Raw genomic sequence first — 25,278 nt, forward strand, 5'->3', positions numbered from 1 at the left:
TTGAACATCCTGTTTCCCAGGGCTGCAGTCTGATGGCTTTGAGATGGCACATGTTCTTTCCTTCCTGAGTTTCCCAAGGCTCACCAGCTTACACCAGACTGTGATATCCTTTGTTTACTGATAAGGCAGGAAATATTTCATTTCTCAAGGTAATGACTCCTGGGTGTGGAGGATGAGACCTGCTGTCCCCTCTCAGCCTGCCCAGACTCCAGAAATGCAGCAAGTTGGCACCGGAGCCTGAGACCACACACATCCAGCCCTCTGTCCCCAGAGGCACCAGTCAGCCTGGGCATGTCACCTGCTATACTAGTTTCCGGTTGCTGTGCACGAGATCACCACAAATGTAGGCACTTAAAACAATGCAAATTTATGACCTCACATGTAGAGAAGTCCACATTGTCAACTACAAATTGGCACTTGCCATCCACCTCTACAAGGATTAAATCATGTGTTTCTGCAGCTGCTGACCTTCCACACCCCCGGGAAGGCATTCAGGGTGGAGAGCAGAAATGAGGCATGCTGTACTTGGGGGTGGAGGGTGGAAACTGGCAGGACAGGTCTTTGGATAGTTAAATATTTTCAAGAGCCATTTTGATAAGCTCAATTCTTGTGTCTCCTCATATCTAGAAAAGCAGTAAATTCCTTCATGGTGATATCTGCTCCCCATGACTAGCAGAAACCTTCTGCAAAAAAATATATGCTTGATTGCACATACTCCCCCTTCCCCAAAATCATGTCTATGTTGACCTTCCCCCCGCTGCCTCTTTGGAGCAGTTTCTCAGAGCTATCTGAGGTGCTGACTCCCAGACCCCAATTAAGCTTAACTCACAATTCTCATATTGTGCTTTTTTTTTTTTTAAGTCAACCATATGACTTTGGCCAGTTCCTCTCCAGGTCTCACACAGCTGAAAGCAACGGATCAGTGAGGCTGCCTTCTTTTCCAGTGGAAGTGGTGGAGATGAATCTGCTTCCAAGTTTATTCAGGTCATTGGCAGAATTCAGCTCCACATGATTGCTGGACCAAGGTCTCCATTTCCTTACTGGTTGTGCACTGGGGTCATTCTCAGCTCCTAGAGGCCAATCACCTTCATTGGCTCATGGCCCCCATCAAAGTCAGCAATGGCAGGGACAGTCTTTCTTTCTTTCTTTTTTTTATAATTTAATTTAAATTTATTTGTTTTTAATAGGAGGATAATTGCTTTACAATATTGTGTTGGCTTCTGCCATACATCAACATGAATCAGTCATAGGTATGTGTATGTCCCCTCCATCTTGAACCTATCTCCCACCTCCCACCCCTTCCCACTCCTCTAGGTTGTCACTGCTGCTACTGCTTCAGTCGTGTCCGACTCTGTGCGACCCCACAGACGGCAGCCCCACCAGGCTCCTCCGTCCCTGGGATTCTCCAGGCAAGAACACTGGAGTGGGTTGCCATTTCCTTCTCCACTAGGTTGTCACAGTAGAGTCTTTTTCATGGTTCGAAGTTCTCTGACCTCCCCCTGCCTCCTTCCTCTGACCCTTCTGCTTTCTTCTGCTGCTTGGAAGGACCCCCATGATTACATCAGGGCTCTTCAGCTAATCCAGGATAATCTTTCAAAGTCAGCTGATTGGAAGCCTTCATTCCACCTGCAAAGTCCCTTCCCAGCTCTGTGTAGATCATGTTTGATCAAATAACCAAGGCACGGAAACTAGAATTCTGACTGCCACCCCTGGCTCAGGGCTCTGTTGCCAGCACCAGTCCTCAACCACCCTCTGTAGGAGCACAGAGAACCAGAACTGCAGAGACGCCCTCGCAGAGGTGATGCCCAGCTGGAGCCAGAGGAGCCCATGAACTCACCATGCAAGCGGGTGCAGGCAGCGAAGGGCAGAGACAGAACCCAAAACTGAGCCCACATCTGGGTGAATCACTATTACAGTGCCACGTTTGGGGCCAGTGTTTCACCTATAACTAAAGGGCACGGATGTGACAGTCCATAAAAAGGCTGAGGGCTGAAGAATTGATGCTTTTGAACTGTGGTGCTAGAGAAGACTCTTGAGAATCCCTTGGACAGCAAGGAGATCAAACCAGTCAGTCCTAAAGGAAATCAACCCTGATATTCACTGGAAGGACTGATGCTGAAGCTGAAACTCCAATACTTTGGCCACCTGATGCAGAAGAGCCAACTCATTGGAAAAGATCCTGACATTGGGAAAGACTGAGGGCAGGAGGAGAAGGGGGCGACAGAGGTTGAGATGGTTGGATGGCATCACCCACTCAATGGACAGGAGTTTGAGCAAACTCCAGGAGGAGTGAAGGACAGGGAAGCCTGGTATGCTGCAGTCCATGGGATTGCAAAGAATTAGACATGACTTAGTGACTGAAAACACACAAAGTGTAAACCTGTATTTAACCACTGTGGAAGGCAGCACACCTATCCCCATTTCACAGATGAGGAATCTGAAACCCCAGGTGAGAGAAATACCAGTTTAGGTCATACAGTGAATGTGTGACAGGACTAGAACCAAACATTACTCTAAAACTGATCAGACCAGTGCCGTTCGTGTTTCGGGCCTTCCCGAATGATCCACCAAGGAGGGTCACTGGGGACCCAGCACAGGGAACAAGTTTGGGGTCCGAAGTCTAATATTAAGGCCCTCAGTCCTGCCACTCTCTGGGTGGCTCAGATGGACAGAAAGAGGAGCGGTCCCTGCACACCTGAAGGATAGAACCTTGCAGAGACTGGCCAGGCTTATCCCAAGGCCAGGGGCTTAAATTTCCAAGTAGCAGCAACCATGCAGGGTCATTCCTCAGACAGTTGCCTTAAAGCATACCCAAGGGGAGGCCCAAGGGGCATCCAGACAAGGGCTGATTTATAAACTGATAAAGATCTGCTTTATCTGAAAAGACAGTGTCCTATGGCATTGCTAATCTTCATGCAGATTCAGTGTCCACCCAGAGGCACTGAGCGACCACCATGACGCCCTGTAAGTGCAAATTCGCGAGCTGTACCCATACAGGTCAAATCCAGGACAGAATTCCAGGAATCTGCTCCCCCGGGGGGCCGCACAGGCAGAGTCAGGCAGAGATGGAGGTTTCCTCCTGTCTGAGGGAGGGAGAGGGCTCAGGTCTGATGGGCCAGTGCCAACAGGCTCTGCCGCACCAAAGGCCTAGGACTCCAGAAGAGCAGAGTGAGCAATCGTGGTACTGGGAAGCACACTTACTGGGAACATTAGCATCAATGCTTGGAGCCTCAGTTTCCCCATCTGTAAAATGGAAGGGCAACAACCTGCCCCTTGGCAAAGTGATGATGTAAGTGAACAACCTGGCCCCACTGGGTGCTTGACAGGTTGTTGCAGGCAGGTCTAACTGCCCTCTCCTCTCCCTTGAAGCAATCAATCCCTGAGCACACTGCCTTAGTTGGAAATGTTCCCTGTTCTATTTATCTCACACCTGGACTCTTACACATCATATTCTTGTTTTTTTTTCAGATTTGCAAAATAGAGAAAATGGCCCTACAGCTGCTAATATGACTTTCCCGACAGAAAGACTAAAACTCCCTGGGGGAGGGGCTTGCAGGTTTGGAACAAAGTCATAAAAACAGCGGTCTGACTGCTCTAGTTTGAGTTCATCCCAAGTCTGAAGGGCCCATCAGGGTAAGGTGAATAATGAGAGCGGGAGACGGGAGCCCTGGCGTGAGGAGAGATCAGGATATGGGGAATCTGGGCTGAGGACAGGCACCACCCTGGCCCATCCGGCCAGTCCTGGCAGATAAGCAGATGGGCAGGACCTCTGCAGACTGAGTGGTCCAACTTGCTCTTCCTTGCAGAGGAGAAGAAAGCGGAGTGATGTCCCCGGAGGAGAGGTGGACGATGAGAAGAGGGTAAGAAGGAGGCGACTGAGACCGAGGGAAGTCGAAGGCCACCATCTCTAAGGAGCAAAGGTTCCCCGGGTTGTTTTCACCCCCCACCTCTTCCCGCTCCTCCTTCCCCGCTTCCTCTCCTCCTCCCACACCCTCTCCCTCCCTCCTCCCGCCCCGTCGGCCTCCCGGCCCCGCCCCTCCCGCCGTCCCGAGCACTTTTTGGCCGCCTGCCGCGCTGCCCTCCAAGCCAGTGCGCGGGCCGAGCCGTCACAGCCGCCGCGATGTGGGCCGTCCTGCCGCTGCTCTGCGCGGGAGCCTGGCTCCTGGGTGCCCCCGCTTGCGGCGCCGCCGAGCTGGCCGTGAGCTCTTTAGGTACGGGGACTCCGGGGACGGGGACGGGGACGGGGCGCCTCCGGAGAGGAGTCGGCAGGTCGGAAACTCTGGAGAACTTGGGCGGGTGGGGACTCTGCCCTTGGGAGGAGCCGGGCAGCGCACGTCCCAGGCCCTAGGCCCTGGGGCTCTGTGGGTCGGGACCGGAGTCCAGGAACCGTGGCCTATGTGATGGGTGGGGGATGTCGGCTGGAGAAGGGGGCTGTTTGGAGGGTGAGCGTCTTGCGGGACCCGAGGAGCCAATGGATAGGTGCCCGGGGGGGGCCCCCTTGCTCAGGGGTGCTAAGAGGAAACGCCCCAGTGTCCCCTTCTGCTCTCCACCCCGTACCTGGAGACTCAGAGGACCCGGATCTGCCCCTGCCAGAAGCTACCTGGGACTTCCCAGCCTTTTCTGGCAGCTCCCAGGGACTGGGCACAGGGGACGTCCCCTGGGGCGCCTTGAGAGCCTGTTGGACCTGCCCTTTCAAGGAATGTCTGTGCAGAGCCATAGCAGATTTAGCGCCTGAAAACTGAGGCTGTTTGTTCCAAAGACCCAAGGTCAAGCCCCAGGGCTCCCCTGTACAGTCCCAGGGCTTCCACTCAGGAAGCTGAGTGGAAGTCCAGCTTCCTGCTGCTTTTACCCTCGTTCTCTTGCTGTAGATCCAGCCACCTCCCCAAGCTAAAGGCTCTCCTGAAGGCCCTCCTGCCTTGCCCACTGCCCACCACCCTCAGCCTCAACCCACCACCCACAGGCTCTGACCTTCCAAGACCACCTGCATCCTCACCCTGAGGACAAAGAATTGTAGCCAAAGAGCAGCCTGGGGATAGGACAAAGATCCCTGAGGCTGAATCTTTTCCACTAGAATCTTGCCTCATTCCTCCAGACCCATCGATACAAGGAAGCCCCCCAGTCTTGCAGACCTGGGAGGACGCCCAGCTCAGTTCAGTCCCAACTTAAAGAAACCCAGCTGCCTGCAAGCCAAGGCCGTGTGGCCTTCATGGAAGAGGAGGGCTGGTGCTGGAAGCCGTTCTTCCAGAGTAGGGTTTGGCATGCTTCTCCTGTGAATGGCCAGATAGTAAATATTTTAGGCTCTTTGTGGACCACACAGTCTCTGTATCAGCTACTTAATTCTGTGCTGAAAGCAGCCAAAGGCGGTATGTAAATGAATGAGCCGGTTGTGCTCCCAGAAACTTTTACTTAGACACACTGAAGTTTGGATTCAGATGGTTTTAAAGTGCTACACAATGTGGTTTTCAAAAAACATTTTTAAACGTGAACATTCTTAGCTCGTGGGCCATACAAAAACAAGTGGCAGGTCAGAGTTCTAGAACCCCTGTTCTAGATAGTACCATGTGCTCCCCGAAACAGCACATAAAGAAAGGATATGTGCTTTCTTCCAAAAGTCACAATGGACTGAAATGGGTCTGAGTTTAGTGTGCAAGTGTCACCAGATGTCCTTCTGGCCCCACTCCAAGATCACTTCTGGCTTTTTTTCCCTCTGACCTCCAACGAATGAGAAGTAGTGCTGGATTTTCACACCTGTTTGTAGCTTTTGAAACCTCTGCAGGCAAACATTGGTCAGTTGTCCTAAACTCCATCTGCCTCAAGCCCTGGTCCTAAGCTGAGATCTGTCTTCCTCTAAAGCCATCAGGCTTCCCTGGTGGCTCAGATGGTAGAGTCTGCTTGCCAATACAAGAGACCTGGATTTGATTCCTGGGTTGGGAAGATCCCCTGGAGAAGGGAATGGCAACCCACTCCAGTATTCTTGCCTGGGAAATCCATGGACACAGGAGCCTGGCAGGCTGAAGTACATGGGGTCGCAAAGAGTCATATACAACTGAGCAACTTTGACTTCACTTTTTCACTTCTGAAGCCATCAGCTATAATGGCTAACCAAGATTTGCAGTCCTCTACACCCCACGCAGGGCATATCCTGGAGAAATGTGCATTTCTTTGTCAGGAAAAATGGCTGTCACTTGGTTTCTGGAACAGATCTATGACCCACAGGGGAGAGCTAAATTCCATACAACTGTGATCTTTGAACTGCAGGGTGTGAATTGGTGGCACACATGTGTGTGCTTAGTTGTGTCCAATTCTTTGTGACCCCATGGATGATAGCCCGCCTGGCTACTCTGTCCATGGGATTCTCCAGACAAAAATACTTGAGTGAGCTGCCATTTCCTCCTCCAGGGGATCTTTCTGACCCAGGGATCAAGCCTGTGTCTCCTGCATTGACAGACAGATTCTTTACCACTGCACCACCTGGGAAGCCCGTGGACCAGTAGAAGAACACAGAAAAGTACCAAGTGATACCAGTATAGACAGTAAATCCATTTCCACACCCTTTACTTCCAAGTGTCAGCTGCTGGGGTCCTAGAAATAATGTTTAGTAATAGAGTGCCATGTGATGTGAGGGTGTAGAAAGGAGTAGGAGGAATTGCCTGACTTTGCTCTAAAACTTGCCTTCTGTTCTCAGAAGCAATAAGCAATCCTGCTTATCTAAGCAGAATTTCTCAACCCTTTGAAAGGGCTGAGACAAAGATCAGATTTAATGCTAACCCATTCAGAAAAACAGGTAATAATCACTCATGAATATATAAATCCATGGGGAGGACATTGTTAATTAAGTTTAATTTACCTCATTAAGAGATGCCTCTCCAATGCAAGTTTGCTTTTTATGTTTAACAATTACTTTTCATTAGGTGTAATATATTTGACATGTTTTTAATCAGTTGGAGTCTTAATAATGATGCTGACTTCATTCAGAATGAACTTTTATAATATCCAGAGATATATGGGTCACCAGGAGTAACAGTAATTTAAATTTATACTTTCTGTGCTTGTCACTGCATAAAAGGATACTAGAGCAATTAAGTATAAACGGATACTCCCTGAGACTTCCATTGTGGTCTAGTGATTAAGACTCTGCATTTCCAGTGCAGGGGCATGGGTTTTGATCCCTGGTCAAGAAACTAGATCCTACATGCCCTGCAATGTAGCCCCCCAAAATAAATTAAACAGATGCTCCCTTAGGATAAAATTCTGTGAGATGTGAATGGAGATGGGGGTTCAAGGAGAAAAAGAAACTATATGAAATATTCAGTTCTTATAGAAAGGCTTGTTCATGTTACTGATGGTGGGTATCACGTCATGGTGGTATATGGAATTCTTTGGCTAGCATCCTTTAAATACGATGGAACAGTTGTATTTTTAAATGTCATGAATTGCAATAAACTGGAGTACCTCCTCTGCAGCTATTTAAATTTGAAATGCAATTTTACATTTAAAAATGTACAAGGGTGGATATAGGAAGAGTCTACAAACAACTAGGCAGCCTGTTTTTGTAAAGTTTTCTTGAAACAGTCACACCCCTTCATTTTCACACGTGAGGGTAGAGTTGAGTAGTTGTAACAGACTGGACTGTAGAGATTGCAAAGTCTATGATATTTACCATCTGTCCCTTTTAAAAAAATTGCTGACACGGGGTATATAAGGGTTTTTTAAGTATTTATTTGTGTTATCATGAATAACTAGCTCTCTGTTTAATTCAAACCTTTCGTTTTTATTTTATGTATTTATTTTTGGCCTCACCATGCAGGATGTGGGATTAGTTCCCCAATCAGGGATCAAAGCCCCTGCAGTGGAACTACAGTCTTAACCACTGGATCAATAGGGACATCCCGGCACATGGGTTTTTAAATTAACTTCTTAAAATATGACACAGAAGAGAACACAAATCATTAAATATGCATTTCAGTGAATTTTCGTCATCTAAACATACTCCTGAAACTGGCATCCAAATGAAGCCACAGAACATTACCAGCACCCCACAAGCCCCCTTTGACTCCTCAATAAGTATTACCATTATCCTGATTTTTAATACCATAGGTTAATGGCATGTACTTTTTCAAAATTAATTTGGAGCACAAAAGCAGTAAGAATTTAGTTCCTTTTCAAATTCTGCCTTATATACCACCATTTTGGGTGCTTTAAATTTAACCCAGTTTATTAAAATGCGAATCAGTTCTCTTGTGCCCCACTTGGCTATAGACGTGACCACAAGGCACACAGACCTAATTTTTTCTTCTTCTTTTTGCAGAGAAGTTTCACTTTCAGTTATGGATGGTGCAGGTCAGTGTCCAACTTCTTCTTTCTGAAGTTTCTCCTTTCACTGTTTTCTGTTATCAGAACAAACTGTCCTAGATTTGAGACGATGAAGGAGGAATTACCAGCCCCCTTCCCCTGGGTCTTTCTCACATGGGGATGAGTCAAACGCTGCAAAAAGATTTGGTTAAGTGAGTTCCTTCCCACAGTGGTTTGGTCCCCAGTGGTGAAGTTGGCTAGCAGCCTTGGAAACCTTCAGATTCATTTACATTTTTTGCATTCAAATCACATTGTGTAGCTGCCTGCAAAATCAATCGAAAAACACTGGTGTGCGTATTTTTGAAAAATGGTGATATCTGCCATGAACTTGACCTCGTGCCAGTTGCGGCGTCCAGGGCTGACCTAAGCGTGACAGGTCATTCGCCTGGCCTTCTTGGTCTCCTGACTGACTCTACGGCAGCTGCATAGGCTTCACTCTGGCCACAGGCCCCTGGAGGCAGAGGGGTTCCTATATAAACTTCCCCATGCTGTGCAGAGACCCAGGGCAGTGTCCCACCTCTAATACAGTTTTGGCCTGAGAATCATGGCAGGAAGAAGACCTCCATTCCTCCTCTTAAAAGACAAAACCGTTACCCTCTGGTGAGCAGCGTCCTGTTTCCGTGACTTATTGCTGATGTGTTTGTTTCAGCATCAAAAGAAATACAGCTCAGAGGAGTACCGCCACAGGCTGCAGGTGTTTGCCAGCAACTTGAGGGAGATCAACGCCCACAACGCCAGGAACCACACATTTAAAAGTACGTGGGGACACTTTGCCTCCAAGCCACTTGTCCCTGGGAGGAGGGAGCAGCTCAGATCTGGAAAGAAATGAATGATTACAGGATCCACTGGGCTTGGGAGCAGGGCAAGAGGAGAGCAGCCACCCAGGCTCTGAAGCTGGGCTTGGCCGACCTCACATTCCAGCTCTGCTGTTGTTCTCTGAGATTCAAGGGGTTGTAACTTTAGGGTGTCCCTCTGAAGGGTTGTGGTGTTCCTGCCTTCTGAGGGTCCAGCCCAGACACTGAGCCCCTGGGCTGCCGAGGGGAGCAGTGCTTCTGGACTTACGAGCAGCTCCTTAGGACATCTGCCTTCAGTCTGGGTTCGTTTCACTAGAAACACACACTATATACATTGAGGACTCAGAAGTGACGGCACTGTCGACTAAGTGAGTAACGTGGGCAGAAGCGTGAAGTGGAAGGAAACCTCAGTTTGAAACTCTTTCCTGCCTAATATTGGCTGTGTCAACCCTGGGGGGCATTGACAGCTTTGAAGTTTCACTTGACTGTCAAGTGGAGATCATAAGGCTCCCCTCGCCAGGTTATGAAGACTGAAGGAGGTAACAGGTGGTGGTTCTGTACCCAGACGTCCACCAGACCTACTAACCAGGCATCTAAAAAATGGGTGCCCAGGCCCCACCCCAGGCCCCACCCCAGGCCCACTACGTCTGCATCTCTGGGGTGCAGCCAAGACACTGGTACTGTTGCAAAGCTCCCCAGGGAATTCCGAAGCACAGTCAGGCTGACCTTGGTGTAGTAAATTACAGTTGACCCTTGAACAGTGTGGGGTTAGAGGCACAGACTGTCTGCACAGTTGAGAATCTGAGTATAACTGATTGTCTGCCCTCCATATATGCATTTCCTCCATATGTGCACTTTCTCTGTATCCACGGTTCTGCATCCCATGTTTACACCAACCCGGGATCATGTTGCACTGTAGTATTTACTATTGGAAAAAAATCCATGTATAAGTGAATCTGCCCAGTTCAAACCATGTTGTTCAAGGGTCAACTGTAAAATCAACTATACCTCAATAAAAAAATAAATTTAAAAAATTGTTTTAAAACAGTTCAACTGTGTCCGTTCCATTTAAAAATTTAAAGGAGCCAAGTTGAAGGGCCTGTAAATAGGACATGAGGGAACATGAGATTTCATTATTTTTTCTGTTTCTTTATTAGTGATCTACTGAACACCTCTGTTTTGTTTTGTTTTTTGTTTGATTGTTTACTGTTCTGCCTTCTCTTTTTTCAGTGGGACTGAATCAATTTTCAGACATGAGCTTTGCTGAATTAAAACGCAAGTATCTTTGGTCAGAGCCTCAGGTGGGTATTATTCATTGAGACCAAATCTGAGTCTTTTCTGTTTGGCTTTTTTTTTTTAAATTTTCGCTGTGCTGAGTCTTCGTTTGCTAAGGGGCCTTTCTTAGGTTGCAGCGAGTGGGTGCTACTCTCTGGTTGTGGTTCGCAGCCTTCTCCTTGCAGTGACTTCTCTTGTTGCAGGCTCTAAGGTGCATGGGTTTCAGTAGTTGTGGCAGTTGGGCTTAGTTGCTCCGGAGCATGTGGGATCTTCCTGGAACAGGGATCAAACCTGGGTCCTCTGCATTGGCAGGCAGATTCTTGACCACTGGACCACCAGAGAAGTCCCAATGAATAATATTTTTGCATAAGTCATATCCAAAGTATTGCATGGGATGTACATTACAACTTTTTCATCATTGATCTAAAATTCAACTTTTAACTGGGTGAACTGTATTTTTATTTGCTAAATCTGCCCTCCCTGTCCTAACTGCCCCAACCTGAGCCCCCCAAAGGACCTGTCACTTAGCATTTGGAATTCATAGGGTGCGATAGGATGGCTCTGACAACCATAATCTTTCTCATTCTCTTGTGGTGACTATTTTAATTACATACTTTTCCATCAGAAATGGGTTTTTTTTCCCCCCTGAAAAAATTGTAATTTGTCATTTCAGAATTGCTCAGCCACCAAAAGTAACTACCTTCGAGGTACTGGTCCCTACCCAACCTCCATGGACTGGAGAAAAAAAGGAAATTTTGTCACACCAGTGAAAAATCAGGTATGCATGATGGTCCCCAGTTTTTCCTCCAAAACAGCCACATTCTCAGACAGTATTCCAGGAAGAAAAACTCAAGAGAATCCTGAAACACAAAGAGTAATATCCCCCACTCCATCATTTTCATTATCTCTCTAGCTACCTTCCTCCAAAAGGCCAGGAGGTCATTGTTTTTAATGGATGTAGTTCCTCTTTGGGCTGAAGTGTACCCCTTCCCTCCCGCTCCACTGCACTGTCTAAAGCTCCCCACTGACCCTAGGTGTTTCCTACAGTCACCCTAAATATCTGTGCCCTTCTGTAACTGGATACAAGACCCCATTCCTACACGTCTTTTCTTCCTGTCCTCCATCCACTCCACAAGGCACCAGGTCCAGCCCCTCCCTGGCCCTCTGCCTCCCTCAAGGGAGCTGCAGGTGGTCAAGGACCAGCGTGGAACCCAGCATTGCAGAGTGCTCTGAAGAGCGCCTCCTGCAGGCACAGCGTGCCAGGCAAGGCAAGTGGTGGCACGGTCCTGCGCCGGGAGCTGAGGGCTGGGCGGCTGGCTGGAGGGTCCCACACACTGCTGGGTCCTGGAGAGTCTGGGCCTGGTGTCCCTAGAAGTGACAGTGCAGTGGCCATCTTCAGAAGCTTTCCCACCTCTTGCTCCCAGGAAACACAGGGTGAAGGTTCCCCTCCTGGTACTTGGCACTTGCTGAAACTCACCATGAGAAACATTTTCTCTTTTTCTGAAACCCATGTGATGCAGCCATGATGCCCCCAGGCTCCCTGGATTCCCTGAGCCTGCCTAGTGATCTAGACGGTTCAACCAGAACCAAGAAACCAAAACGAGCCTCTGCTCCAGCAGAGGGATAGGATGAAGTCAGTCCCCTCCCCCAAGACCCCAAGGTGGCTTTTAAACCATCTGAGAATCCCGGGACAGTTCAAAGCCCAACAGGTATTCAATGTAGAAGCCTGAACCCCCTCACCCTCTGGGCAAGGAAGAAACAGAGGTCTGCCAAGAATGTTCTGGGTCCTCTCGTTAGCTAGCTATCAGGCAGGAGAGAGACCCCTGAGCAGAGGGGCCGGAACAAGGTGGTCACCCCTGTGGGTGTGTATGGTCTCTCACTGTAGCCACCATATGGTTACAGGTGTGGCGACAGGATCTGACATTAGCTCAGCAGCCTCAAGGGTTTCTCACTTTACAGAGGAGGAGATGCTGAAGGTGCAAAGCAAGTGGGTCTCCGCTCAAGGCCAGGGCTGGCGGCTCAGACCTGCTCTGTCTGTCTCTTTCTTCAGTGGCCAAGCCCACCTCCTTGACCAGCCAGAGATACTCTGATCAGGCCCTCCCCTCCTGCTGCCAAGGGAAGGATTTGAGAGGAAGAGACTGGGGATGGGGGGAGAGTGAAGGCCCTTTCCAGGAGACAAGCGAGGAGGAGTGGACAAGAACAGTGAGGAAAGGATCTTAGGAGACGTTTCAGAAGTAGTCTATGGACGGTTGAGCCAGTGAAGGGCGGAAAAGAGACAAAGATGGGGATGAGAGAAAGATGCTAACAGCAGCTGGTGTTACTGAACCCGTGGGGTAACTGCATGACTGGCAGGATCTTATCTGCGCTTCTGACAGTTCTGTGGGGCAAGCATGGTGGTTTTCATTTTACAAGTGATGAAACTGGGGGGGTGGAGAGATGCCCCTTGCCCAGCTCACATGGTGGGTGGGGGCATGACGGTGATCTGAAGTAGGCAGGCAGGCTCCAGCACCCGACTGCTGGCCCCAGTGAGGTGTCAGGAGAGTGGTCAGTGGCCGTGATCATGGTAGAGGATGGGGAGATGGATGGCTGGGGCAGGACGCACAGGGTCTATGGTATCTGGGGTGTATACAGGTGGGGTCCTCTGGTAGACAGGTGTTCTGGGTCTGGGCAGAGGTCAGGGCTGAAGTGGGGTCTGGGAAGTTGTTAGTTTAACAGGACTGTGGGTGAGGTTGGAGGGGGAAAGGTGAGAGAGAAGTTTCTGAAAATAGGACTTTGGTGCGTCCTTCTGTTGGGAGCAGTGGGAAGAAGAGAAACCAGCAGGAGATTCAGAACCAGAGGGACTTCCCAGGCAGTCCAGTGGTTAAGACTCCGAACTTCCACTGCAGAGGGTGTGGGTCGATGACTGGTTGGGGAATTAAGATCCCCTGTGCCTCGTGGTGCAAGGAAAGAAAAAAAGTAGGACATGTAGAACAGCACAGAATGGAGTTGGGAGGAACTCCGGCCCTTGCAGGACAGTGGGGGTTGGTCAGCGAGGGGCCAGATGGGGAGTGCACAGCTGCTGTTGCCCCTTTTTTACAAGCCTCGGTCTTCTCATCTGTAACATGGGGAGAAGGATGCTGGCCACTTGGGGCTTGTGAGGATCAGCACAGACAGATGTGAGTTGGGGCTTGGTCCACTGAGGTTCTCAGGAGCCTGAGGGGACCAGATCATGACTTCCCTTCTCCACTCTGGCCTCCAGGGCGGCTGCGGCAGTTGCTGGACCTTCTCCACCACTGGTGCCCTGGAGTCTGCTGTCGCCATAGCAACGGGGAAGTTGCCCTTCCTAGTGAGTGACCAGCCACGGGGCGGGGTGGGATGTGGGGGAGCCATGCGGTCAGGGTCTCCTCCTGCAGGGGTCACAGCTTGACTCCGAGCCCTGACTTGGTGGGACAGGCCAGGCCTTCAGGCTTGTTCAGGGCTTTAGATGACAGTGGCCATGTCAGCTGGACTTTGTGTCCAGTCTCATGGACATTTGGCGTGCAAACCTCCCCCGATGGTTTGGAAGGACTGAGGCTCATTCCTGAGTGGGTCTGGGTGTTCCTCAGTCTGGCAACCCGGGGCCTTCAGGAAGCAGAGCCTGCCTGGGAGGCAGCCCTGTAGGAGCTGCACCCCCTCCCAGGCTGGTCATCTTCCTGCAGGGGAGAGCGGGGACCTGTGTATTCACCCCCAGAGCCCCCAGAGCAAGGGGTGACTGTCAGACCACGGCGTCCTGCATAGGGAAGCGGGGAAAGAGAGGGCTAGACTGGCAAGGGCCACTAGGGCCCGGGAGTAGGGAAGGCCTGTCCCCTCCCTCCCACATGGCACCATGGGGGCCGCCCACCTACGTGCACCCTTCAGGCCCCTCCTCACCCTCTCACATGCCGGCTTGGCTGCCAGGTCACTACTGAGCTCTTCCCCAGAAGGCACTGGCTCTGGCCTGGCTCCTCAGACACAGAGATGGACCTTGCCCTGGGGGAGTAAAGCCTGATCCTCCTGACCCAGAGCTGGCGGGGCCACGGGTGTGTGGTCGGCTTAGGGGGCCCTGAGCTGGGGGCTCTCCCGGTGAATGCATAGCTCACCAGGTATGTGTTCCTCCTCCAGGCTGAGCAGCAGCTGGTGGACTGCGCCCAGAACTTCAACAACCACGGCTGCAAAGGGTACGTCCCAGACCGGGGTGGGGAGGCCTGGAGCCCCTTCTCATTTCCTGGCATTACTTCTTTTGGGTCTAGGAGGGGCTGAGACTCTGTCCTGGGTGGGAGCAAAATGGCCCCGCTTAGAGGATGGTCACCTCACATACCCGAGGTCCCTCAGCTGGAGTGGGCAGAGCTGTACGCCAGGCCCCGGCCTGTCTGCTCCCAGAATCTGTCCTCTTCCCTGCTGTCACCTGGCTGTCGCCTCTCAGTACATTTGGCCTCATCCACCACCTGGGCCTCTGGGTGAGTGGCCAAAAGAATTCACAGAATGAGAAGCGCATCGTCTTGCACGAGCAAGACCCACACACAGGTGTCTGGTCGGCTGTCTGCGAATTCTCTAGGGCAGCAGTCCCCAACCTTTGGCACCAGGGGCTGGTTTCATGGAAGATGATTTTCCCATGGACTGGGGGTATGGGGAGGGAGATGAAGTGGGGATGGTTTCAGGATGATTCAAGTACAGTATATTTATTGTGCATTTATTTCTAATCTAATGTTGATGATGACAGGAGGTACCCGTCCGTGGCCGGGAGACTGGGGTCCCCTACTCTAAAGCTCTGGCTGCCCCAGCTCGGCAGGCTATGTGAAGGAGATTTTCTATAGGTGAGGTGCCATGTTCAGGCAGAAACACTGTATTTTGCCAAGCCTGCTCTCCTGGCCCATTTATTTATTTATTGAGGTCTAGTTGAACTAGTGTTGTGTTAATTACTGCCATACAGCAAAATGACTCAGTTATACACATCATTGTTGTTCAGTCGGTAAGTCGTGTCCGACTCTTTGCAACCCTGTAGTTATACACATATTAAAAATCAGAGACATCACTTTGCTGACAAAGGTCCATATAGCCAAAGCTATGGTTTTTCCAGTAGTCATGTCCCAATGTGAGAGTTGGACCATAAAGAAGGCTTAGCACCAAAGAATTGATGCCTTTGAACTGTGGTGCCGGGGGAGACTATTGAGAGTCCCTTGGACAGCAAGGAGATCAAAGCTGTCAATCCTAAAGGAAAACCCGAAATACTCATTGGAAGGACTGATGCGAAAGCTGAAAACTCCAATACTCTGGCCACCTGATGCGAAGAGCTGATTCATTGGAAAAAACACTGATGCTGGAAAAGACTGAAGGCAGGAGGAGAAGAGGGCAGCAGAGGATGAGATGGTTGGATAACATCATTGACTCGATGGACATAAGTTTGAACAAAGTCCGAGAAATAGTGAAGGGCAGGGAAGCCTAGCATGCTGCAGTCCATGGGGTTACAAAGAGTCAAACATGACTTAGCAACTGAACATTAGTTTTCATATTCTTTTCCATTATGGTTTATCACAGGATATTGAATATAGTTCCCTGTGCTATACAGTAGGACTTTGTTGTTTATCCATCCTAGATATACTGCATCCAGTTTGCATCTGCTAACCCCAAACTCCCAGTCTGTCTACCTGCCTCCTGGCCTATTCTTCAAACGGGTTGTTAGGGATTGACTCACGGTTCCCAGTGTCTCCAGCCCTCATCTCCTCCTCACGTGCAGTGCTCTAAGACCTTTCCTGTGCACACAGGTATAAAGCCAGGCCCCTCATGTTCCCCCAGAGCAGGCTCCCAGCCTTGCCTCCCGCCCCCTCCCAGCGGCCTAGCCCTCTCCCAGGTGAGTCCTGCTTCAGCAGCAGCCAGCACAGGGGTCTCCTGCAGGGAACCACGCTCAGGCTCGTCCTGGGACTCAGGGCTGAAGTCACTACCACGGCCCTCCAGCCCCGCCAGGGCAGACGTCTGGCATGCCCCAGTCCCCGCAGGCCCTACCTCTATCGGGGCCGGTCCCAGGTAGGCACAGCTGTGTATGCTTCTTGCAGGGGTCTCCCCAGCCAGGCCTTCGAGTACATCCGGTACAACAAGGGCATCATGGGTGAAGACACCTACCCCTACAGGGGCCAGGTAACTCGGGCAGCCTGGGCTCCATCTTCTTGGTCTGCAGGGCCCCCCAGAGCCCCCTATCTCTTTTCTCCCAGCCTGGGCTCCATCTTCTTGGTCTGCAGGGCACTCCATCTCTGTGCTCCCAGCCTGGGCTCCGTCTTCTTTGTCTGCAGGGTGCCACATCTCTGTTCTCCCAGCCTGGGCTCCATCTTCTTGGTCTGTAGGGCCCCCCTGGGCTCCCCCCATCTTTGTTCTCCCAGCCTGGGCTCCATCTTCTTAGTCTGCAGGGCCCCCATTTCTGTTCTTCTCCCAGCCTCAGGACACACCCCTCACCTGCACCCTTTTGAAGACTCCTACTCCCTCCTGAATTCTCAGTGCTGTCTCTTCAAGTTCACTCCTTCGCTTCCTCTGTTCGTCTGAGCTCCAGTGCTCAGCTGTCCTGGGGCCTCTTCGCCCTATCCATGGCAGCACCGTCTCTGCTCATGGCCTGGCCTGCACCTTCTGCTGAGGGTGCGCCAGAGTGCCATCTATGGGCTTCTACACTCCGTGTCCATGCAGACAGTACTCCTGGGCCCAGGGCCTCCCCTGCTCTCACCTCAGCCCCGCCTGTGCACGGCTGGGCACCCTGACTTTCCCCCAAACCCAGGACTCTCCTCTGGTGTTTCCCCTCCCAACAATGGGAGGCACCACCTTTTCCGAAAACCTCTTGGCTACCTGTGTCCCTTTCTCGGGGCAATCCCCCTGCCCAGGCCCTCCCCCCACAGAGACCTTCTTGCTTCTGCTCCTTGGTCTGTCCTGTGTCCCTTCTGCCCCTCAGCCCTTGGTCCCCCTTCATCCTGGATCCCTGAGGGTGGTCTGTCCTGGGGCCACCCTACCCCAGGGGCTGCCAGAGTGGCCTCTCAGACCAAGCTCTGAATACAATCAGTTCAGAACTCTTCAAAGGCTTCCCAGGGCCTGCAAGATAAACTCCAGAGTCTCCAGCCTGCCTTCCAAGTCCCTCTGCCTGAATCTGTCTGCCCAGTCTTGTCTTAGACTTCACTCTCCCCTTGGAAACCTTCCACTCCCACCCAACCGCTTGCTACTTCCTAAACTTCAGGTCCTGCGTTGTCATCCTGACTGTCTCTCCGTCTCAGAGGGGCTTGCTCTTCCCTGCACATGTCCTGCCTCTTGGTCATCTTCCCTGGACTGAGACTGGCCTTCCCTCCCCTGCCGTGCAGGCTCTTACTTGGTTCCTTTCTCGGCAAGCCTCCTTGGACCGGGTCAGGCCCCTTCCTCATGCTCCCACCAGGGGCCACTCGAGCCCACCTCTGCCAAAGCCAGCACAGTCTCCTCCCACTGGACTGTAACGTCCTCGGGGACAAGGATGCCTCTGATTCTCTCCTAAGTGATCCCCCTCACCCAAGTCCTGGTACCTGTAGCTTTTGCTTTGTCAATGTTATCAAATTGCACGGGATGGCGAGGGCTGGGTGAGCATCCCCAACCTGTATCCCATGACCTTTGCCCCCCGAACAGGATGGTGACTGCAAGTACCAGCCCAGTAAGGCCATCGCTTTTGTCAAGGATGTAGCCAACATCACACTGGTGAGTACCAACCCTTCTCTGCAATGGGGAACATGTCCTGATCAGATGGCAGCCTCCACTGCTGTCGGATGCCAAGGGGCATGGCATGGCAGCCTTTCTGGGCAGCACATCCCTTTGATTGAAAAGTTTTTGATTATCAATGAATGTCAGTCACCGTGATGGCAACAGGGTGTAAGTCGGAAGGGACAGAGCAGGAGTCGGCGGTCAGGTGCTCTGGTCCTGGCCCAAGTCTGCACAAATCTTCATTCTTTCTTATTTTTAATTTTTGGCTGCACTGGGCCTTCATTGCTGCACACTGGCTTTCTCTCGTTGCAGTGTGTGGGGTTCTCATTGTAGTGGCTTCTCTTATTGTGGAGCATGGGCTTCAGCAGTTGCAGCATGTGGGCTCAGCAGTTGTGGTGCTCGGGCTTAGTTTTAGTTGCTCCGTGGCACGTGGGACCATGGACTGAACTTGTGTCCCCTGTGTTAGATGGCGGATTCTTAACTACTGGATGACCAAGGAAGCCCCAATATTAAACACTTTAAATTACAGTCACTCAAAGATTACTTGTACTTAACAGTGAAATGATATATATGCATCTGTGGCTATGAGTCTGGTTCACTTTTTTTTTTTCCAAATTCACTTGTTTGGCTGCGCTGCGTCTTCATTGCTGCACGTGGGCTTTCTCCAGTTTCAGTGAGTGGGGGCTACTCTTTGTTGTGGTGCACGGGCTTCTCACTGCAGTGGCTTCTCTTGTTACGGAGCACAGGCTCTAGGTGCATGAGCTTCAGGTGCATGAGCACACAAACTGTAGTTGTGGTGCATTGGGCTTAATTGCTCCATGGCATGTGTTATCTTCCTGAACCAGGGATTGAACCCATGTCCCCTGCATTGGCAGATGGATTCTTAACCACTGGGCCACTAGGGAAGTCCCAACAGTAGCTTCCGTCTAATCGAAGTACGTGCCACGCAGTCGGCACTAGTAGTAAACAGGCAGTTTATGGAGTGTTCACTTCAGTTCAGTTGCTCAGGTGTGTCCAACTCTGCGACCCCATGGACTACAACACGCCAGGCTTCCTTGTCCATCACCAACTCCTGGAGCTTGCTTAAACTCATGTCCTTTGAATCAGTGATGCCATCCAGCCATCTCATCCTCTGTCGTCCCCTTCTCCTGCCTTCAATCTTTCCCAGCATCAGGGTCTTTGCCAATGAGTCAATTCTTCACATCAGGTGGCCAAAGTTTTGGAGTTTCAGCCTCAGCACCAGTCCTTCCAATGGATATTCAGAGTTGATTTCCTTTAGGATTGACTGGTTTGATCTCCTTGCAGTCCAAGGGACTCTCAAGAGCCTTCTCCAACACCACAGTTCAAAAGCATCAATTCTTCAGTGATCAGCTTTCTTTGTAGTCCAACTCTCACATCCCTACATGACTACTGGAAAAACCATAGCTTTGACTAGATGGACCTTTGTCGACAAATTATGTCTCTGGTTTTGATTATTCGTCCAAATTGGTCATAGCTTTTTTCCCAAGGAGCAAGTGTCTTTTAATTTCATGGCTGTAGTCACCATCTGCAGTGACTTTAGAGTCCAAGAAAATAAAGCCTGTCACTATTTCCATTGTTTCCCCATCTTTTTGCCATGAAGTGATGGGACCAGATGCCATGATCTTCATTTTTTGAATGTCGAGTTTTAAGCCAGCTTTTTCAGTCTCCTCTTTCACGTTCATCAAGATGCTCTTTAGTTCCTCTTTGCTTTCTGCCATAAGGAGTGTACTAACCACTTAACTTGTGTTATTTCCTATAGACTCAAGACAACCTTAGGAGATAAGGGTCATTATTGCCTTCATTTTATAGATGAAGAAAGGTTCAGAGTGGTTAAGTAACTTGACCAGGGCTGCAGAACTAGAAGTGTAAGCTGGACTGAAACAGAGATCATGGCATTCCAGAACCTTTAATTGGGATGTTTCTGACTATGATACATTTATCTTGAGATAATAGCCAGTTTCACTTAGACACACTCCCCAGGGGCTGACCCACTCTGGCCCATTTGAAGCCCATTAAGAGGTGGATTGGGAGTCAATCCAATCCCTTTTGCCTGGTGCCCGAGAGAAACTTGTCTGTGACATGTGCAGACCCTGAGGAACAGGCCAGCATGAGCATCCAGCCCTCCTTGGCCATGGGAATGGCCAGCCCCATGATGCCCACCGCCTCTTGGTGGGCAGGCCTTCCTGGTCTCACTGGCCCTGACAAGACCTTTGCTGAGCACAGGGAAGGAAGCAGCTTGCTTTCCAGGCAGTCATTTGCCCTTTGCAGCCAGGTCTCTGCCCCTTCTCCAGGGAGAGAGGACTGAGGAAGGCTGGTACCCTGACCTCTTCAGCCTGCCCCTCCTTCAGCAGAGCCCTGGCCTCAGCTCTTCCTTATTTCAACTCCCCAAGGTCTCTAGCCAGGGGAGTGGCCTCCTCAGCTCATGGTAACCTAGTGCTTCCCAGCACAGATGCTTTAAGAAATGCTCCTGCCTTTGACCCACCCCAGAGATGCTAACGTTATTGTCTGGGGTGCAGCTTGGGCACTGGGATTTTTTAAAGCCCCCCAGGTAATTCTAGGGGCTTCCCAGGTAGCGCAGTGGTGAAGAATTCACCTGCCAGTGCAGGAGACTCGGTTTCGAGCCTTGGGTTGGGAAGATCCCCCACCCACACCAGTGGGGGTCACAGTCCAGGGGGTCGCAGAGAGTCCGACGCCACTGAGAGACTGACACAAGCACAGGCGGCTCCAACCGCGGCTGTCTGCAGCTCCGCTTCAAAGCTGTGGCCCCAGGAAGCCCCGGACTTCCTCCACTGCCCCACCCAACCCCACGCTGACAGGGATGAGTCCTTCTCGGGCACACGGTCCTTTGCCAGGTGTTGTTTCTACCACCATCTGAGCCTTGTCTGCTCACGGACCTCTAACCCCGGTGTTCTATCAAAAACAACAGTGAAAGCTCCTTAGACTAGATTTGTGGGTGCAGGGGTCCTGGGGATGGGAACAGGGGAGTGCCACTCACCTCTGCACCCCCGGAAGCCTCTGGCACACGGGAGGGCCGTGGCATGTGATCGTGAGTGAGTGAGTGAATGAGTCCCCACTGCACCCTGGGCTCAAACCCAAGGGGTGAGGGATTCTCTTGGAGCGAAGCAGGGAGGTCCAGCAAGGTCCAGGGAGGTCATAGGGGAGCCAGGGTTTTGAAGGAGGAGCCATAAGCAAATAGAAAACACAAAGGATCCTGGCCGTTCACGCATAAGAGGGCTGTGCTGTGCTTAATCACTGCCGTGTCTGACTCTTTGCAATCCTGTGGACTGTAGCCCACCAGGCTCCTCTGTCCATGGGATTTTCCAGACAAGAGTACTGGTGTGAGTTGCCGATTCCTTCTCCAGGGAATCCTCCCAGCTCAGATTGAACCTGTGTCTCTTTCATCTCCTGCACTGGCAGGCAGGTTTTTAACCACTGCACCACCTGGCAGGGGACCCCACACCAGCCCTCAGTGTCCAGGGCAGGCTCTGCTTATAAGGAAGGGCATGGCAGCTTTTTGGTCTAACACCCTTCTCTTCCCTCCTCTGTGCTTGTTACCTACTTTGGGGCAAAGGGCCACATTTCTAACGTGGGGTGGATAAGTGGCAGAGACAAGTGTGTCCACCTGTCTGCCCCTCTGTCCCCAGAACGACGAGGAGGCGATGGTAGAGGCGGTGGCCCTATACAACCCCGTGAGCTTCGCCTTCGAGGTGACTGCTGACTTTATGATGTACAGAAAGGGCATCTACTCCAGGTGAGCAGGAACCCAGCATCCTCAGGGAAGGAGGGGCAGGTGAGCTCCCCATGGCCGGGCCCGGGACTCACTCCGAGCCTGACCATTTCTCCACCCATGCCACGTTTGCTGGCCTATCACATCGCCCTGCAGCCCTGAGGGTCAGGATCCCCGGTCCCCCAGTTGGGGAGGAGGAGAGTCACACAGCGGGTCAGGGGCCCCCGTTTGAGCCCAGAGCTCCCCCTCACTCAGCAGACGAGCTGCCTCTGGTGATGAACACCCGTGTTCAAAGCTGTGAAGATATGAAACAGGGAAGGGAAAGCAGCTGCTCCCAGATGCCAGAATCCCGTGCTGAAGGGTCATCGAGGAGTTCTCTAGCGTGGGCTTCCTCTCATCCATTCCTCTTGCCTGTTTTACAATGAGAGTGAGTGCAGCCACTTCCGGTCGCTACCCGGCGTCTCCTCAATGGCCTCAATTGCAGTCTGGCCGGTCCTAAATGCGAGTGTGTTCCAGGACTTTCTCCTCTGCTCTCTTCTCACACGTGCCTTGAACTCCACGGCCAGCTGTTAGCTGAGTCTCCAAGTCCCCTTCCACCAGCGGGTCTCTTGAGCATTAGACCCTGAGAGGCAAGAGCCTCCCCACCACCTGAAGCTGGACGGCCCACAGGGACCTCAGATCCTGCCTGTCTCCTCCCCCTTATCAGAGGCTGCTGCATGATCACTGCTCAGGAACATGTCCTCTCTCTCCTTGCATCTCTCCTCACCATTACCTCCTTACTGCTTTGTTCCTGTGCCCCGACTAATGGTCCACGCTTCACCCGGAGCCAGTCAGCTTCTGAACACCCTTCTCGCCACACCACTTCTGCACACACACACACACACACACACACACACACACCCCCATTGTCTCACATCTTAGCTTGGCTCAGGGAGCCTCTAGCATCTGTCCTTCTTTCTCTAAGCTCAAATCCCATCAGAGCCACCCTCGTCCTCCCTGTTCCACCCTGCTCCTCTGCCCATGGAGTTTCCCAGGCAAGAATACCAGAGCGGGGCGCCATTTTCTACTGAGCACCCACCTTCCCAGGGAAGCCTTCCTTGCCCCCCACACCCTGCCCATTCTGTTCCCACTTGGTCGGGTCCGCTTCCCTTGGGCTCTTGTCAGCCCCCCAGTTGTCACTGTATAGAACCAGCCTCTTTGCCCGCCTGCTTCCTGCCAAAGGGAGCTTCCTAAATCCAGGAGCACAGTTGGGCATGCTGCTGGTGTCCCACACCTTGCCCCAGTCCTGACACGTGTCAACAGCTCAGTTACATATCGGTTGAATGATTGCATGACCACTGCAGCTCGTCTGCTTGAAATTCTCAGAATTTCCTCATGAGAACTAGTTCACTATCTTAAATGAGAAGGCTGTATAATTGCCCTAAATACAGAGCAATCATAAAAATTAAATACAGTGGCAACAAAGCAGTGTCATGTGAAGCTCTAGCTGGACAGTGCTGCCCTCAGAAGGCGCAGAGGGGGGCGGCTCACTCCTTGTATTGTGAGCAGTATTGGAAAGCATCAGGTGTCAAGGCCCAGCCAGCTCCATGCTACATCTAGCTCCTTTGGGTCAACAGAACCCAAGGGGCTGAAGAGAACACTTCTCCTGCCCTGTGACTAAACCAACGTTAACTCACCACCTTCAGTGCCTCCCAGTCCCCACTCTGGAAAACATTGCTCTAAATCACTTGTTGGGTGTGACTGAATCATCTTTTATCCTTTCATCCTTTTTTTGGCCACGTGGCATGTGGGATCTTAGGTTCCCGATCAGGGATCAAACCCACACCCCTTGCATTGGAAGCACAGCATCTCAACCACTGGACTACCAGAGAAATCCCACCCTTTCCATATTTTCAAGCCTTTATTTATTTTCCTTTTCCAGTACTTCCTGTCATAAGACTCCGGATAAAGTAAACCACGCAGTGTTGGCTGTTGGGTACGGAGAAGAGAAAGGGATACCCTATTGGATCGTGAAAAACTCTTGGGGCCCCCAATGGGGAATGAAGGGGTAAGCAGCTTCTAGGTCCCGTGTGCCGAGAGGGAGACGTGACTGCCCAGGGCTGGGGGGCCCTCGGTGGGAGGGAGGGTGTGTGTCTCCTCCACCTCAGTGTGGCTTCCGAGAAGGGGCTGCTCAACGGAGCCTTAGCCCAGGCCAGAAAGAGGGGAATTTGATGTAACCCTCACACCCCTCAAGAACCCTCCAGCAGCCCCTCTCCCATCCCAGACCCCAGATTATGACTGTGTATCCAGGCACAGGAGTCCGTTTGGCTCAGTGGGTTCTGTGACCACCGCTAGGAGATAGTACACAACACAGGGCCCAGCTGGGATTCAGCCATGTCTAGGAGGCCCTGAGGGAGAGAAACTAGAGGAATGAGTTTACGAATGGTGGACAGCCCCTCCTTCTAGAAGGGGCTGCAATCAGGTGGCCTGGGGACATATCTCAATGTGACTTTGTGTCTCTCCAAGTCTCAGACTTGATGTCCTCATCTGAGGAGGGATCCCCAACATGAGGCCACCTAGGCAAGGCTGAGAACGGGGCCCTCAGGAGATCCTGGAGAGAAGTGAAGCAGGGACAGAATAATGGGAGAGTTCATGTGGTGGCCAAGTCAGAGGTTTCCTGGAGACCAGTAAAGCCGGCGCTACTCTTTTGTGAATAAATGGGAGGGCCTAGCCCCTGGAGTCAGATCTTGGCCAGGCCTCAGCCCCTCCCTCTGCCCAGGTACTTCCTCATTGAGCGCGGGAAGAATATGTGCGGCCTTGCAGCTTGTGCCTCCTTCCCCATCCCCCTGGTGTGAGCCCCGGCTGCAATGACGGGTCGGTGGAGAAAGCAAGGACCAGGCAGTCGGGGGCCCAAGATCCTGCCCTGGAGGACGTGTTGGGAGACCACCCCCAACCCGTGGCCCTGCACTCTGCACCTCACCCCCACGCTACGCCTGGAAACCGAGAGAAAACTGGGAGGTGAATCCCACGGCGCAACAAGCCTGCCCACGTCTTCTGCCGCAGAGGTCACCACCAACCACGTGCCTTACGTGTGGTTTCTCACTGATCAACCCCTTGTGGACAAGGAATATTCTTTCTTCCCAGAAGGGCTGTGTTTCACATTGGGGAGAAGCTCCACTGTCTCTTCTGTGGTCTTTAATAAACCTACAGTGGGCACCTTCTGAGCCAGGTCTGTGCTGTGGGCTGGGGTCTGGGTCTGTCTCCAGGCCCAGTCTCCTAAGAGGGAGGCACCCAGGGGTGGCTGGCTCTCTGGCTGGAAGGATGGCATGCAAGGGTGCTGGTGCAGCTCTCTCCCAGGTGGGGGGCCCTGGATGAAAGAGCAGGTTTTGCTTGATGCTTTGAATATCTGGGGAGGGAGGAGGAAATATGCCAGGCTCT

General features: G+C 51.7%; 1 protein-coding gene across 1 annotated transcript; it reads left to right on the forward strand.

Moving 5' to 3' along the window:
• Nucleotides 1-4,041: 4,041 nt before the first annotated feature.
• On the forward strand, nt 4,042-25,064 carry CTSH (cathepsin H). Its single transcript, XM_043489431.1, has 12 exons — nt 4,042-4,211; nt 8,309-8,340; nt 9,002-9,107; nt 10,377-10,447; nt 11,095-11,199; nt 13,660-13,746; nt 14,541-14,596; nt 16,469-16,550; nt 18,042-18,110; nt 21,779-21,885; nt 23,783-23,908; nt 24,620-25,064. Exons 1-12 carry the CDS (start codon nt 4,121-4,123, stop codon nt 24,693-24,695), a joined length of 1,008 nt encoding a protein of 335 aa, XP_043345366.1. The 5' UTR covers nt 4,042-4,120; the 3' UTR covers nt 24,696-25,064.
• The last annotated feature ends 214 nt before the right edge of the window (nt 25,065-25,278 follow it).

The sequence above is a fragment of the Cervus canadensis genome, chromosome 17 (assembly GCF_019320065.1).
Source record: "Cervus canadensis isolate Bull #8, Minnesota chromosome 17, ASM1932006v1, whole genome shotgun sequence".
NCBI classification, from domain to species: domain Eukaryota; kingdom Metazoa; phylum Chordata; class Mammalia; order Artiodactyla; family Cervidae; genus Cervus; species Cervus canadensis.